At 40.9% G+C, this 17534-nt stretch overlaps 1 protein-coding gene across 3 annotated transcripts in view; it reads left to right on the top strand.

The window, feature by feature from the left end:
* pphln1 (periphilin 1) overlaps positions 1–16535 on the top strand; it is a 140879-nt gene extending 124344 nt beyond the window's left edge. For all 3 annotated transcript variants that reach the window (XM_063058339.1, XM_063058341.1, XM_063058340.1), the window contains exon 10: positions 14786–16535. In XM_063058339.1, the coding sequence (XP_062914409.1) occupies positions 14786–14980 (195 nt within the window). In that variant the 3' untranslated portion in view covers positions 14981–16535. The remainder of the gene's footprint in view (positions 1–14785) is intronic.
* Positions 16536–17534: the final 999 nt, after the last annotated feature.

Below are 17534 nucleotides of genomic sequence, written 5' to 3' on the forward strand. Positions count from 1 at the left end.
TTATTTTCTTCGAGGATCTGATTTTAACAAGTAATTTCTACTCTGAGCTAATACAGTACTGTAGTCAGAGTGGTTATATAAAGATGTAGGAAAAGCATCATTAAAGTGCTGAGGAACAACTCACTACTGAATTATTGTTGGTAGGGGGAAGAAAGTTTCACTAAGTGTGAAACTAGACAACTGATGAGGAAAACTGATCAATGGAGATATTATTTGAGCTTTGGATATTAAGAGAATGTTAAGGGGAGAGGGTGAGGGAATGACAAGCCAGGAAGAGAGATGTCAAGAAAGCAAAAATAAACAGATGTAGAGACAATAAATAATCATAATTGAAGCATGCAGTGAGTGAAAGGAAAATAAATATACTTGAAGGCAATAGACAGCTGAACAGTGAGAGACAGACACAAAAGTAAGTTTTACTTTTTGAACAGCCTATTGGTATTTTTTATGTTGTGTACTGCTGATGGATGGGTAAATAAAGATTCATGTCAAGGCCTTGGAAAATGTAAACCATTTATGATTATGAGGACTCTCAGTCCCCGGTTTATTGTCATTTAGAAATGCATGCATTAAAAAATGATACAGTGTTCTTCCAGAGTGATATCACAGAAACACAAGACAAACCAAGACTAAAACTGACAAAACCACATAATTATAACATATAGTTACAACAGTGCAAAGCAATTCCGTAATTTGATAAAGAGCAGACCATGGGCACGGTAAAAAAAAAAGTCTCAAAGTTCCGATAGCGAGCGGACTCTGAGTCCATCTGAAAACTTAAAGCCTCCGACCAGCCCTCCGACACTGAGCACTGAGCACCATCCTCTGCTGAGCGCTTCAACCCCGCCCCAGCTGCCGAGCAACAAGCAAAGCCGAGGACTCGAGGCCTTCCCCTCCGGAGATTCTGGATCACACAGTAGCAGCAGCAGCGAAGCAGGCATTTCAGAAGTTTCATCAGATGTTCCTCCATGCCCTCACATCTGTCGCCATCAAATCAGGATTGTGCACGGCACCCTACTTGACAGATAACAGATATCACCACCGGAGTGGCTGCTGCGAGCTGTGTTGCGCCTCCATCTTCTCCTCCTGCTTCTCGTATTTCAGAAACCACCTCCCTATGACAACATAAATGTTGAAATTGACAGCAACACAAACAAATAGGAGCAGGGCCAAGCCACCTGGCTCCACAAGCCTGTTCAGCCATTCATTATTAGATTCGATTAGATTCAACTTTATTGTCATTGTGCCGAGTACAGATACAAAGCCAATGAAATGCAGTTAGCATGTGACCAGAAATGCAAAGAATAGTGTTATTTACAAAATAACTGTGAATAACAAGTAAGTGCTACAGCACACAAATATAAAAGTACTGAGAGAGAACAATATGGGTGCAATACTGCTTAGCGCTGTGATGTGAGTTTCAGCAGGGTCACAGCCTCAGGGAAGAAACTCTTCCTGTGCCTGCTGGTGCGGGAGCGGAGGCTCCTGTAGCGCCTAGCAGATGGGAGGAGAGTAAAAAAATCCATGGTTAGGGTAAGATGCATCCTTCCTGGATAATGTTTTTTGCCCTGCCCAGGCAGCGTTTATGATAGATGTTCTCAATGGTGGGCAATTGGGTGCCGATAATCCGCTGGGCAGTTTTCACCGCATGCTGGAGTGCTTTGCGGTCTGATACGGGACAATTGCCATACCACACTGAGATGCAGTTGGTGAGTGTGCTCTCAATGGTACAGCGGTAAAAGTCCGTCAGTATCCTGGGACAGAGGTGAGCTTTCTTCATCCTCCACTGGAAATAAAGGCGCTGTTGCACCTTTTTGACCAGGACGGAGGAGTTCAGGGACTGGGTGAAATCCTCGGAAATGTGGACACCAAGGAATTTGAAGCTTGATACATGCTCCACTACAGCTCCATTGATGTAGATGGGGACGTGAGTGTGGCTGCTAGCATGTCTGAAGTCCACAATGATCTCCTTGGTGACGTCCTCTGCTGACCTGTTGGTGTGATAAGCAAATTGATGGGGGTCCAGGGTAGTGGGCAGACAGGATTTCAGATGTGACAGAACCAGTCTCTCTAAGCACTTTGCAATGATGGGGGTGAGTGCAACTGGGCAGAAGTCATTCAGGCCCGTGGCAGTGGAATGCTTCGACACTGGCACGAAGATGTCGATCTTGAAGCTTGTGGGGACAACTGCCTGGGATAGGGACAGATTGAAAATGTCTGTGAAGACCCCGGCCAACTGCCCTGCACAGACTCTGAGCACACGGCCAGGTATTCCATCCGGACCAGCTGCCTTCCGTACGTTCACCCTGCTGAGGGTGGCGCAAACATCGGCGGTGGAAAGTGAGAGAGGCAGTTCACCAGGTGGGAGATCCGCTTTGAGGGTGACCTCCTTGTTCTTCGGTCAAAGTGAGCGTAGAGGTAATTGAGCTCATCAGGGAGGGAAGCAGAGCTGGAAGGGGGCACAGTACTAGGGTGGTTTGAAGTCTGTAATAACCTGTATGCCATGCCACATGCACCAGGGGTCCGAGGAGTTGAAATGCTCCTCGAATCTCTGTTTGTATGTGTGTTTAGCCTGAGAGCTTCCCTTCCTCAGGTTGGCCCTGGCTGAACTGTAAGCCTCCCGGTCTCCAGACCTAAAGGCTGAATCCCTGGCTTTGAGCAGGAGGCGAACTTCTCTGTTCATCCATGGTTTCTGACTGGGGAAAACTTTTATTTGTTTTTGTGATGTCACTCTATCTACACACTTGTTGATGTGCTCAAGGACAGTGTTGGTATATAAGTCAATGTTAATCTGAGGGTCTGCGGTGGCATGGGCAGCAAACACACTCCAGTCTGTGTGCTGGAACTGGTGCTGAAGAGCAGAGTCAGCACCCTCCAGCCAGATCTTAATAGTCTTCATTGTGGGTTTCACATGTTTAATGACCGGGCTATACTTGGGAAGCAGAAACAATGAAAGATGGTCGGACTGTCCTGGGTGGGGGTGGGGGAGGGTAGTGGCTTTGTAAGTGTCAGCCACATTTGTGTAGACATGATCTAAGGTTTTATTTCCCCTTGTGGTGCATGATACATTTTGGTAAAATCTTGGAAGCACGGTACGTAGGTTACAAATGATGAAGTCCCCAGCGACAATAAAGGCTCCATCTGGATGCAGTGTCTGCAGCTTATACACCAGACTTGCAAAATAAATAACGTGCTGTATTTTGAATACTGTTAGGGAAAGGGATTTCTAGGCAGTCAATCGAAAAGGCTTAAGGAAGTTCTCCTCGTCTCCTTGAAGCAATGCAGCATCCCTACTGATTCCTTGGAATCTTTGGCTCATAATCACTCAGAATGGTGAAGTAATATTCAGAATGGCAGGCGGTGACTAGTGGGGTACCGCAAGGCTCAGTGCTGGGACCCCAGTTGTTTACAATATATATTAATGACTTGGATGAGGGAATTAAATGCTGCATCTCCAAGTTTGCGGATGACACGAAGCTGGGTGGCAGTGTTAGCAGTGAGGAGGATGCTAAGAGGATGCAGGGTGACTTGGATAGGTTGGGTGAGTGGGCAAACTCATGGCAGATGCAATTTAATGTGGATAAATGTGAAGTTATCCACTTTGGTGGCAAAAATAGGAAAACAGATTATTATCTGAATGGTGGCCGATTAGGAAAAGGGGAGGTGCAACGAGACCTGGGTGTCATTATACACCAGTCATTGAAAGTGGGCATGCAGGTACAGCAGGCGGTGAAAAAGGCGAACGGTATGCTGGCATTTATAGCGAGAGGATTCGAGTACAGGAGCAGGGAGGTACTACTGCAGTTGTACAAGGCCTTGGTGAGACCACACCTGGAGTATTGTGTGCAGTTTTGGTCCCCTAATCTGAGGAAAGACATCTTTGCCATAGAGGGAGTACAAAGAAGGTTCACCAGATTGATTCCTGGGATGGCAGGTCTTTCATATGAAGAAAGACTGGATGAACTGGGCTTGTACTCGTTGGAATTTAGAAGATTGAGGGGGGATCTGATTGAAGCGTATAAGATCCTAAAGGGATTGGACAGGCTAGATGCGGGAAGATTGTTCCCGATGTTGGGGAGGTCTAGAACGAGGGGTCACAGTTTGAGGATAGAGGGGAAGCCTTTTAGGACCGAGGTTAGGAAAAACTTCTTCACACAGAGAGTGGTGAATCTGTGGAATTCTCTGCCACAGCAAACTGTTGAGGCCAGTTCATTAGCTATGTTTAAAAGGAAGTTAGATATGGCCCTTGTGGCTACAGGGGTCAGGGGGTATGGAGGGAAGGCTGGGTTCTGAGTTGGATGATCAGCCATGATCATAATAAATGGCGGTGCAGGCTCGAAGGGCCGAATGGCCTACTCCTGCACCTATTTTCTATGTTTCTATGTTTCTAAGTTTGAGCCCATGCATTGGTAACTGTGAAAGGGTCCATGCCACCTCACAAACTACTCACCATTCCTGTACCTCCTGCCCCATTTGTGGAAGTGATATTAATATTTTAAACATCTAACAGAGTACAGAATAAAGATCGTAGTGTGTACAAACTTAACATTGAAGCTGAAATAACATATTTCAGCTTCATATTGTTATGTTATTTTTACCTCCTTAAAGCAGAGAGTTTAAAAATAATTATCTGAAGGAATGACAATTCATATTTTTGTTTTACGGCCAGCGAATGTGAGCAATAATAATGGTTCAGTATGCCCTTTAGATACAGGAATCTCAGGTTCCACATGACCAGGTTCAGGAATAGTTATCACTCTTCAGCCATCAGTCTCTTGAACCAGCATGGATAACTTCACTCACCTCAACTCTGCACTGATTCCACAACCTATGGACCCATGTTTGTTCAGCCCCTCATTATAGCACATGCGCTATAATCCAGGCAGCACCCTGGTACTCTCCCCTGCACCCTGTCCAAAGCCTTGGCATTCTTCCTATAATGGGGTGACCAGAAATGTGTACAGTACCTCAGATCTGGCCTGACTAGAGTTTTATAAAACTGCAACATAACCTCCTGATTTTTTAACTCAACCACACTATCAACCTGTGGAGCCACTTTTTGATAGCTATGAACTTCAACCCCAAGATCCCTCTGCAACATTGTTAAGGATCTTTAACAGTGTACTGTTTCTTTATATTTGACCTACCAAGGTGCAACACTTCACATTTAGCTGGGTTAAACTCCATCTGCCATTTCTTTCCCCATATCTGCAACTGATCTATATCCCACTGTATTCTTATCCACAACACCGACAAACTTTGTAACATCCACAAACTTACTAACCTACCCATCTACATTTTCATTCAGATCAGTTATATATATCACAAACAGCAGAGGTCCTAGTACAGATCCCTGCAGAACAGCACTGCTCACAGACCTCCAGCTGGAATAAGTTGTTTTGATCTCTACCTTCTGTCTTCACTGGGCAAGCCAGTTCTGAATCCACATGGCTAATTCACTATGAATCCCATGCACCTTAATCTTGTGGATGAGCTTCCCATGAGAGACCTTGTCGAATGCCTTACTAAAATCCAGATAGACAGCATTCACAGCTCTACCTTCATCAATCACTCTCGTTACCTGGTGAAAATCTCAATAATGTTTATGTTTATGTCAATCATATACTAATCTCATTCTTTCTTTGGCACAGTCTGCTACAATAAAGCAGCATCCGTCATCCCACCATCCAAAGCCATGCTTTTTTCTTGTTACTACCATCATGAAGACGATGCAGGAGCCTTGGGTCCCCCACCAGCAGGTTCAGGAATAGCTGTTACCCCTGGCCCATCACTCTCCTAGACTCTGAACTAACTCCACAACTTGTGGACTCACTTTCAAGGACTCTACAGCTCAGTATTATTTATTTACTTTTTTTTGTTTTTGCACAGATTGTCTTCTTTTGCACATTGGTTGTTTGTTGGTCTTTGTGTGTAGTTTTTCATTCATTTGATTATATTTCTTTGCTCCCAGCAAGAAAATGAATCATGGGGTAGTATATGATGACATATACATACTTTAAACTCTGAACAAAGTGCAGTATTTTAATGATTTACAGCAAGAATAATTCTTATATTATTAAATACCATCTGACATTACTCTGTTCAACCTCCCAGTAGATAAATATTGTTCTGTGAGATATAATCAAATTTTTTTTTGAAATCTATAAATCACACAGAAAATCCAAATAAGGAAAATGCATTTGGAAAGGAAGAGAAAGGTGTTTACCTTTCTCTATCACTCCCTGAATGCATTTCAATCTTCATATCCTGAGGTTTTGTAATTTACTGACACGCTAAAATGCTTCCACCTTTAAGAATGTAATTTCTCCTACATGAAACAAATAGTGTCATTTTATTAGCTTCTGCATTCTTTATACGTTTTGTGTTAATCATGCTTTCAAATGCAACAATGCTAAAATAACTTTGTACGTTTGTAAACTGAGAATTTTTAAATGATGCACCGTAAGTTTATAAAAACTGCGTTCACAGAAAAATCCAATTTGCAGACATAGCTATTTTAGAATCACCTAAAGGCAGCTGAAAGTTCTTGTGAAAGTAAACTTAAAATAATCTAAATTTTCAGAATATCTGCTCTTGATTCTATTTTTAAAATAATGTTGGAATGCTTTCCAGTGCCTTTAAGAAAAAAGTCTTAAATGACTTCCACAGCAGATGCCAGCTTTGCTGGCAGATGAACTGTGAGCTTGTTTTAATTATATTTTAGCTGTTGATTCTGGTAGGCCACAGTATGATTAGTTAATTTAAGTTTAAAGCTTGTGGTTTGATTGGCAAATAACAGCAAATAGGCTGTTATTCCAGAATAAATTCACTCCACTCCAGTGACTAATAAAACATTTGTGTTTTGAAAGGAAAGAAATATCTATAACAAGAAGCAAGGGCGTTTTTGTGGTGGCAATGGGCTAGGTATTTTATGACGAATAGCAGTAATCAAGGCAAATTTAACTTGCATGAATATTAAAGCAAGAGACTCTGGAAAGCAGTGTAATAGATTTTTGTGAGTTGTAACCAAGCAAACACAACAGTGATTTACGCAAGGGATGTTTGAGATGAAAGGTTAGCCAAGAAGAAAACTACAATTGTTTAGTTCTTTAATTTCACGACTTTAAAGAAAACAACTTTTGTAAATACAATGTCTAACAGAGTTTGTTAACTGTATTTTTTTTATTGTATCCTAATTAATTGCTTATTTTCCCTGAAACTCATTTATTCTTCAGGAAATGCAAAGGTCATGATTTTAAACAGAAAGTATAGTGACTATTTGCACTGCCACTGGACAAGAACACACAACAATTCGAGTACTGTTCACCAGGGAAAACTGAGTACTGTTTGCTAGTGAAGCAGTCCTGATAATGCAGTGTGTGTGGTCTAAGATTAAAGATTACTTTTTACCTAAAAACACAAGAGATGCAGGAATATTGAGCAAAAAAAACAAACTGCTGGAGAAACTCAGCAGGACAGGCAGCATCTGTGGAGTGAAATAGACAAATGAAGTCCTTATGAAGAATTTCGACCTGAGTTGTCCACTATCCATTTCCATCAAAAAATGCTATCTGTCCCAGAGATTTTCTAGCAGTTTGACTTTTGCTTTTTACTTGTTACTTGACGGTTCATGATATTACAGTATCCATTATTGTTAACCTATACTTGTAATTTTACTCCATAAACTGATGAATAAATGTGTTCGTTTTTGATTTTCTATGTAATTTAGATTCCACATTTGAACCCTTTATTCTTTTGCTATCATCTGGGTTGGGCCTTTATCTGAGCAAACTAGATAATTTTGCAAGTTTGTCAGAAAAGCTGTGCAACTGTTTTACTAACTGGATGTACTCTCATGTCGTGCTGTAATTTTGATCTGAAACAAAACAATAAACATTTTATTAAGTAGTGTCCTAGATTATAAATACAGTAGATTCAATAACTGGAAAAATGAATAAATGAAAGGCCAAAGCAACATATCACTGACAACTGAGGGATCTCACAAAGGAAGGAGATGGACAGATAAATATAGTGAAATAGTCATTTAAATTGGTAGACTGGTTTATTTTTGACACATGTACCAAGGTACAATGAAAAGATTTGTTTTGCATGCCTTTCATACAGATCATTTTACATCGGTCCATTGAGGTGATACAAAGAAAAACACTCACAGAATTCAAAATAAAATGTTACAGAGAACGTGCAGTGCAGACAGACAAAAAGTGCAAGGGCCATGAGGTAGATTGTGGGGTCTAGTCTATCTTATACTGAGGCACCATTCAGTAATCTTATGACAGTGGAATAGAAGCTGTCCTTGAGCCTGGTGGTAAGTGCTTTAAGGCTTTTGAATTTTCAGCCTGAAGGGAGAGGAGGTGAAGAGAGAATGTCTAGATTGGGTGGAGTCTTTGATTATGTTGGCTACTTTTCAGAGGTAGCAAGAGAACTGTAGATAATCAGTGGAAGGGATCCTGTTTTCCATGATGTGCTGAGCTGTGTCCACAACTCATAATTTCTTGCGGTTGCCATACCAAGCAGTGATGCATCGGGAGAGGATGCATCTATAGTGCACCTGTAAAAATTGGTGAGGATCTAAGGGGCTTGGCCTTTGAAGGAGTAGAGCTGCCTTCTCGGCCATGATGTCTAAATAGCTGGAACCAGACAGGCTATTGGTGATGTTCACTCCCCCCAACCTCAGCAGCACTGATATAGTGCACCATTCCTTTTCCTGAAGCTCTTTTGTTTTACTCACACTGAAAGGTTGGTGTTATGATACCATGTCAGTAAGCACGTTATCTCCTTGTACTTTGACGTGTAGTTATTTGAGATGCAGCCCGCTGCAGTGGTGTCATCTGCAATCTTGTAGATGGAGTAAAGCAAATTCTGGCCATGCAGTTGTGAGTGTACAGGGAGTAAAGAATCAGTCTGAGGACACATGGCCTTGTGTGGCAGCAGTGTTGAGGATAATCGTGATGGAGGTATTGCTGCCTGTCTTTACTGATAGGTGAGGAAGTTGAAGGAGGTGTTGAATCCGAGGAAGAAGAGTTTCCAAGAACATCCCCATCCTCAATGATGACAGGGAACACCAGATGTATGATAAGGAAAAGGATGAGTCAATCATTATCTAGCATAGCCAAAGGTGGCAAGTGGATATCTAAGATCTTCATCATCACAGAACATAATTTGATCCATGGTGGGATATGAAGAAATGGCTGAGAGGACTGGATACAGGAGAAACTTAAGAGACCAGGCAGTATTCCAGCTGTAGGACTAAAGACCTGCTCACCAGAGATAGCTGCACCACTCCTCTAGCCAATTTATTCCAGTACTATATCAATACTGACATCTACCCGATGATGTGGAAAATAACTCAGAAGCACTGTTTTTGTAAATCTAATTAAGCTAATTACCAGCCAGCTTGTCTACCCTTAAACATCAGCAATGCGGTGCAAGCTGTTGACAACAGTGCTATTAAGCAGCACTTTCATACAGATCGATACACACAAAATGCTGGAGGAACTCAGTGGGTGAAACAGCATTAACTGAAATGAGCAAGCAGTCAACGTTTCTGGTCTAGGCCCTTTATCAGGACTGGAAAAGGAGGAGGAAGATGCTGGAGTAAGAAGGTGGGGGAGGGGGGAAGAGGATGAGGTAGAAGGTGCTAGGTTAAGCCAGGTGGATGGGGAGGGGCTTGAAGTAAGAAACTGGGTGATAGGTGGAAAAGATAAATGGCTGGAGAAGAAGGAATCTGATAGGAGACGAGAGTGGACCATGGGAGAAAGAGAATATGGAGGAGCACCAGGGGGAGGTGATAGGGAGGTAAGCAATAGAGGTGAAAGGCTAGAGTGGGGAATAAAAGAAAAGGGAAGGGCGGGGGAATAACCAGAAGGAGAACCTGACATTCATGACCTTAGGTTAGAAGCTACCTGGAAAGAATATGAGGTGTTGCTCCTCCAACCTGAGAGTGGCCTTGTAGCGGCAGAAGAGGAGGCCATGAACTGACTTGTTGGAATGGGGATAGGAAATAAAATGTTTGGCTACCGGGTAATTCAGCTTTTTGCTGATGGACTGGAGGTGCTCAACAAAGTGGTCCTCCAATTTACAATGGATCTTCCTGATGTTGAGGAGGCCGCATCAGGAGCACTGAATACAGTAATGCTGGTTTTTTTTTGGTGTAATCATGGGTATTCATGTATATTTGAATGACAATTAAACTTGAAACTGGAATAGATTATCCCAACAGATTCACAGGTGAAATGTTGCCGCACCTGAAAGGACTGTTTAGGTTCTGAATGGAGGTGAGGGAGAAGGTGGATGGGCAGGTGTAGCATTTCTGTCACTTGCAGGGATGTGTGCCAGGAGGGAGATTGGTGGGAAGCCACGAAAGGACAAGGAAATCCAGGAAGAAGCAGCCTTTGTGAAGAGTGGGGTTGGGGGGAGAGATTGGAGGTAAGGATGTGTCTGGAAATGGCAGAAGTTGTGGAGAATGATCTATTGGATGCGGAGGGCCGGGGGTCCACACAGATTACCTGTTGAACATTGCTTTTTTAGGGTTATACTATGACCACTCATTCCCTAAACTACATCTCAGCCTTGGTCCAAGCAAGGACCAAAGATCTAAGTACCAGAGGGCAACAGAGAGTGACTGTCCTTGATATGAAGACTGTATTTAACCATGATTGATGTTAAAATAGTGCATAATGAAGAAGGTTGTCAAATTTTATAGACCAGCTAGGCAGAGAAATGGCAGGTGGACTTTAATCCATACAAGTGTGAGGCACTACAGTCTGGGAGGATAAAAGTAAGAGGAAAGTACGCTATAAATGTCAGGGCCTTTAAGGGCATTGATGTACAGAGGATCTTGGTGCAGTCCATTAGCTCCCTGAAAGTGGTAACACATGGAGATGGTGGTAAAAAAAGGCTTCATTTTATCAGAGCTTTGAATATAAATGTTGGAAATCACGTTGCAGCTGTATAAAACTTCAGCCAGGCCACACTTGGAGTATTGTGTGCATTTTTTGTTCCATGTTGCAGAAATGGTGTGGAGGCTTTGAAGAGGGTGCGGAAGAGATTCACAAGGGCATTGCCTGGGTTAGAGGCTATGAGGAGAGTTTAGATAAAATTGGTTTATTTCACTTGAGTGTCAGAAGCTGAAGGAGCAATCTGGTAGAGGTTTATAAAATTTTAAGAGGCATAGGCAGCATAGATAGTCTTTTTCCCAGGGTGGAAATTCAAATACCAGATGGCATAGTTTTAAGGTGAGAGGGAGAAAGTTTAAGGAAGATGTATGAGGTGAGTTTTTTTGCACAGAGGGTGGTAAATGTTTGGAATGTATTGCCTGGGAAAGTGGTAGAAGCAGAATTATAGTATTTTAGGGCCATTTAGACAGGCACATGAAAAGGTAGGGAACAGAGGATATAGACCATATACAGATAGGTGGGATTAGTTTTGTTTGATGTCATGGTCAATACTGATATGGTGGGCTGAAGGGCATGTCCCAAAGCCCACCAGTAAAACTGAGATCAGTGAGAAAGAAACAAAGGGAAAATGCATCAGTGGTTGGAGTCATCCTTTTATAAAGGGACGTGGTTTGTTTGATGAAGGTAAATCATCACAGCTCCAGGCATCTCTGCTGGGGTTTCTCAGAGCAATGTATTGGACCTGGCCACCTATAAATGCTTCATTAATGACTACTCTTATCAAATGTCATAAGATGTTTGCAGAAGACTGCACAATGCTCATTCCTCAGCGAATGAAGCAGACCGTGTACGTGCCGTTTGAGTGTGGACTGATAAATGACAATTAATAGACATACCACATATGACCATCTCCGACGAGTCTGACCACTAATCCCTGACATCCAGTGATAGCCTTGCTTAATTCCACCACCATCAATATCCAGGGATGTCACCACTGAGCAGAAATTCATCCAGACCAGCAACGTCAAACTGTAATGCAAAAGTAGGTTGAATGCTGCGTGTCCTGTGGCAGGTGACACATTTCACTGACACCCATCAGCATAGATCAGGAGTATGATAGAATTGTTGGATTATGGTCTAAATTGCTACTTAAATTGTTAATCTTCTTGTTGTGTAACTTCCTTATGCTTCCTGTCATTTTTATATAATCACCTACTCTGAAAGTGTGATAGAGCTGGTTGGCGATGCTAATTCTCCCACTAACCTTGCCCCTTTGCCTGGTTAGTTACTCTTCCTTGTTCTGTCGCTGGTCTAGTTTCCCCTGTAGCTTGCACACTTTGCCCTCCCGTTCTGCAGTTCTTGGGAATTCACTATTTACACACCCCAACAGTAAAACAATGGCTAGTTTGGCTAATCCAAACAACCCATTCAGTTAACATGCTCTATTGGTTTTATAACTCAAAAAAATAAGGATTCTCGACACAGGCATTCCAAACAGTTTCAGTTATTTTCAGTCGCAGTGTTACGTCAGTTTATAAACAGCAGAACAGCCCCAAAACACCTGAGGGAGAGTTTGGGGTGTTCTAAAATAATGGCTGGGTTAGTGGGAGCTAGAACACTACACCCTATGCAGGCAGTTTTAAATCCTCAGTTTGGCTTTGCTGAGAGGTGTGGAGGTCGGATTTGACGTTGACTAGTTATATTGGAAAGTTCACAACAAAGTGTGTTGTGGAGAAAGCCTCTGTATATTTGTAAATTTTTGTACATGTTTGTTCTCATTTGTCTATTTGTAAATACATACTTTTCTTCACAACTTTTGCTCTTTTTTTGTCGTCTGGCACTAAATAAAACCCCTTGCACTAATATACTATTACGGCTTACCATCTGTTTACTTTCAACGGGTCGGGCATGCCTACCCACACCTGATAGCAAGGTGTGACAGTAAGTTTTCAGTGGATTTTCAGTCATTTGTTGTATAGCTGGTTCTATACCTCTGTAGTTTCTTTGTGAGCCTGATAGGTCATGGCAGCCTAAATCAAGACTTCTTATCAGGGAGAACTCCCTTATCTAATCAGCTTCAACTAGTTCGCAATATAGCGAACACAAGGTCCAGCCCTTTGTTACTTGCTGTTGTTACTTGCCTCGCTGGTACAAGCTGACGCTATCTGTACTTCGATGAACATCTACTAAAACAGCTGCAAACTGAAGATTTGCACCACATTCTTGACTTCCAAAGAACCTTCTGAACAATATCATCTCCAGATCCAAGGGAATTCTCCTTATTTGCTTGGATGAATGCTGTGCCAACAACTTGTAAGCAGCGTGACTCCATCCAGGACAAAGCAGCCTGATTCACTGGCACCTCATTGTACCCCAAACATCTATTACCTTCACTCCACTACTGGCACACAAAGTGGTTGCTGTGGCTAAACTATAAAATGTAATGTATTTACTTGCCCATCCTATTCCAACAGTACTTCCCAAACCCATGGCCTCTACTACCAAAAAGGGTGAGGACAGAAACCATATGTGGACACGAGTACATGCAGGTTCTCCAGGTTACACAATTGAAAATGTATTGCCAATTCTTTGTTATCTCTGGCTCTAATTCCTGTAAATTTTCTATCCACTGTTATAGTATATTCACCAGAAGGGCTGGAGTGCTTCAAGGGGCCTCTCTACCAATTTTCTCAAGGCAATTAGAAATGGGCAATAAATGCTGGTCTCGGCAGTGCATTAAGATTCTGAAAGTTATTTTAAAAATGGTTGTAAACTGTTAATACACAGTAGTCATAGACAGTTCTTAGACTACTCTATTTCTAGTGTTCTGAGCAACAATGTAAATATACTTGGAATGTATTTTAAAGTACTGCAGAAAGGTTAGCTGATAATGCATTTGAGACCATAAGACATAGGATCAGAATTAGCCAATTTGGTCCATCGAGACTGATTTATTTTCCTTCTCAATGCCATTCTCCTGCCTTCTCCCTCATAACCTTTGACTCCCTAACTAATAAAGAACCTATCAACCTCCGCTTTAAACAAACCCAACAACTTGGCCTTCACAGCCTTCTATGGCAATGAATTCCACATCTGGCAAGGATTTCATAAAGAGTGTCGACAATGCCCTCTTCACAGGTCAGCTTAGTTCTGACTTCGGTGCCTGCACAATTAAATGAACATCATTGAAAGGTTGGCAGTCAGATATCAATATTTGATTTACCATTTCTTAGAGACACTCAACAACAAGTCCAACAGTAAAGCACTGAGTTGAACTGACTGCACTTTATTTGAATAGGGTCACCAATCTTAAATTAAAAAGATATTTTCAGTTAATACCTAATTTTAAAGATAATTTGGGGTAAATTTATTCTTAGTGTTTTTGATTAGTTACATCCTTAGAATTGCTTTACATGTCCCTGATTATTGGAGATGTTTAAGAACAGTTAAAAAAGCCATTGGAGCTATGAGCTTCATGCAGTAGCTAATCATTAATGCCAGGTTATTACCACAGAGCCACAAAAGGCAAGTGCAGCTCCAAGAAAAGTGTAGAGAGCATGTGTAGGCAGCAAATCAGATTGATGAATGGTCGTCACACTGAAATGTTTACTCTGTTTCTCTTCCTAAAGTGTACCTTAACAATTGCTTGAATTTTAAAAGGCATTGCAGCCTTAGGGGAGCTTTCGTATGTTTTTGGATTCTTTAAAATAAGCATTTACTCTGCAAGATATAGAGTATTAATGTGAAAGTATGTATAAATTTATAGCACACCCATTTTTTATTGCAAATGTAGTTCCAAAATTTACTAAGTTGTGTTGCATCAAAGTATTAAAATCAATTTTGCTAATAATTTATTTGTTTACTTTCAGGTTTATAGGCAAGATTGTGAAACTTTTGGCATGGTTGTTCAAATGCTCATTAACAAAGATCCATCATTGGAAAACACAGTACAATTTGCACTAAGAGAAAACTTGCGTGAGATAGAAGATCGTTGCACTGAGGAGCTCAAAAGGTTCATCACCCAGTATGATTCTGCTCCTGGAGACAATACAGCAAATTTATAATTCCAAGACTTGGGTGCTTGATAAATCGCCTGCTTTTGTTCCAACGCCATTTTATACGAACTATAATCAACAAGCTTATACTGGTGTACATGGAGTCCAGTCCATCTGTCATTGAATATATTGCATTCCTTAAGCTGAAATGCTAGATATGTTTAATAAGTTTTATGGGTGTTGAAACAAATCTATACTGACGTCAGTAATATGTTCCTTATATAATTTTATCATAATTGGAGTGTATTTCTGAAATCAATATGGGTTGGATTCAAAATAGAATATTTTGGTGTATGTAAAACATGTTATATAATTCCAATGGAAAAACATAAAGGAATATCACAAGTTTGGTTTCTACAATAGGATCTCATCGTTTATGTAATTTTGTCACTAGCACCTTAGTTTAGATTAATAAAAAAAAAGATTTGACTTTATTTAAAAGTTAGCAACTTTTTTGTTGTTTCTATGGTTGTGTACTGAAATGTAAAAAAGAGAGGAAAAAATACGAGTTCTCCTGATGACGTACAGTATTGGATAACACACTGCCCAGTTTACTTATAAGCTGTAAAAGGCTGGAAGAACAGTGGAAAAATTACATTTGGCTTCGGTACCTTGAGCAACAGAGAAACAAACCAGGATTCCCAGTTCTGAATTTTCTGAATTCCACTTACGATCCAATGTGTGTAAATGCCTGATAGATCAGATTAGATCAAGGATACAAGTGATATGTCACATGTGCTAGCAGGGAATGTACGTGAAGAATGGACTCTGGTGCAGGGGGTATGAGGGCAGTTGCTATTGACAAAAAAGCACTGAGAGAAGTCACCAGTTAAGTGGAAATAAGTCCACAATAAGAAAGGCTTTGTAAGTTCAGGTCCTAGAATATTACTTTAAGTGAATTTTTATACTCATGCTCACTATTCCCAATCTACTTATATTTTGGATATGTCTGCATCAATTAGAAATATGATCAACAAACAGACAAGGTACTGGCCACATTATACCAAATAAACAGTGTTAAGAGGGGAAGTGCACCATTAGGGATAATCTAATGCTGTACTATGGAGAAAATGTACATAACTGAGAAGACATTAGAAATTGCATCAATCTACTGCAGCCTAATATTTTCATTAGCAGTGTTAAGTTTGGATTTCTGTGTAGTAAATGCTTTTACTGAAATTAATGAAATGGATATATTAAAACATTGAAGTAAAATAGTTCTGGTTTTATTTTTGAGAAGCGGTAAGAAGACTAAACTTGATTCAGTGATGACATACATTTCCTAACAAATTATTGTTAAAGCCAGATCATTCCTTCTGTTTACATGCTGCAGGGAACAAAGCATTGTAAAGCCGATGTAAAGGTATATTCATGTAGTTTAATGGTGCAAATTTTGTCTTTGAGCAATTTATGTCTGGATCAAGTGTCTTTGTTGGAATGAAAACCTGTTTTTCCCCAAATGTAGAAATCCTTTGCAATATGAACGTTAGCAGTCATAGCTGAAGGAATGACGTCCAGCACACATTACAGACCATAATGTGGCAGATGACAGGATGGTTGATATGGAATAAAATTCCTCTTCTAAACTTTGGTTTACAATGCATTTGGTATAAAATAAAGTTGGTCTGTACCTGTTTTTCTAATTTGTTTGTGAAACAATAAGAGAAGGCAGTGAGCAGAAATTACAAGATATGTTTGGTTTTGTATGCAATAATTTTTAATTTTGGAATTGGGTTATTATTATCACATGTACCGAGGCACAGTGGAAAAACTTGCTGTGCATATTGTCTGCACAGATCTTTTCATTATCACAGCGCAAGGTAAAACAATAACAATGCAGAATGAAGTGTTTCAGTGCAGAGAAAATGCAGTGCCAGTAGAGAGTAAGGGGCAAGGCCATAACGAGGTAGTTTGTGAGGTCAAGAGTCCATTTTAATTGTACTAGAGAACCATTCAATAGTCCTGTAAAGTAGTAGAAACTGTCCTTGAGCCTGGTGGTACATGCTTTTAGGTTTTTGTATTTTCTGCCTGATGGCTGGGGGGAGTGGAGAAAAAAAAGTCGGAGAATCCTTTCAGCTAATTGAAAAGCTCTAAACTGGTATCTTGTAGTGTTTCCTTCAAGGTTTATTTCATTGATGAAGCTTTGAGTTGATTTTTGTTGCATAACATTCAAGGCTGCTATAGCATCCATATAAGACCATAAGACCTAGGAGAAGAATTTGGTCTATAGGCCCATTGAGTATGCTCCACTATTCTATCATGGCTGATTTATTATCCCTCCCAACCTCATTCTGCTGCCTTCCCTGTTACTAATTAAGAACCTATCAACCTCTGTTTTAAATTTACCCAATCACTTGGCCTCCACAGCCGTCTGTGGCAATGAATTCCACAGATTCACCACCCACTGGCTAAAGAAATTCCTCATCTCTGTTCTAAAAAGATGTAATTCTATTCTAAGGCCTCTGGTCCCAGAGTCAAGCACTACTAGCAATAGCTTATCTACGTTCACTCAATCCAAGCCTTTCAATATTCGCAAACAACAGGAATTCTGCAGATGCTGGAA

This window comes from Mobula hypostoma, chromosome 9 (assembly GCF_963921235.1).
Source record: "Mobula hypostoma chromosome 9, sMobHyp1.1, whole genome shotgun sequence".
In the NCBI taxonomy this organism is placed as follows: Eukaryota; Metazoa; Chordata; class Chondrichthyes; order Myliobatiformes; family Myliobatidae; genus Mobula; species Mobula hypostoma.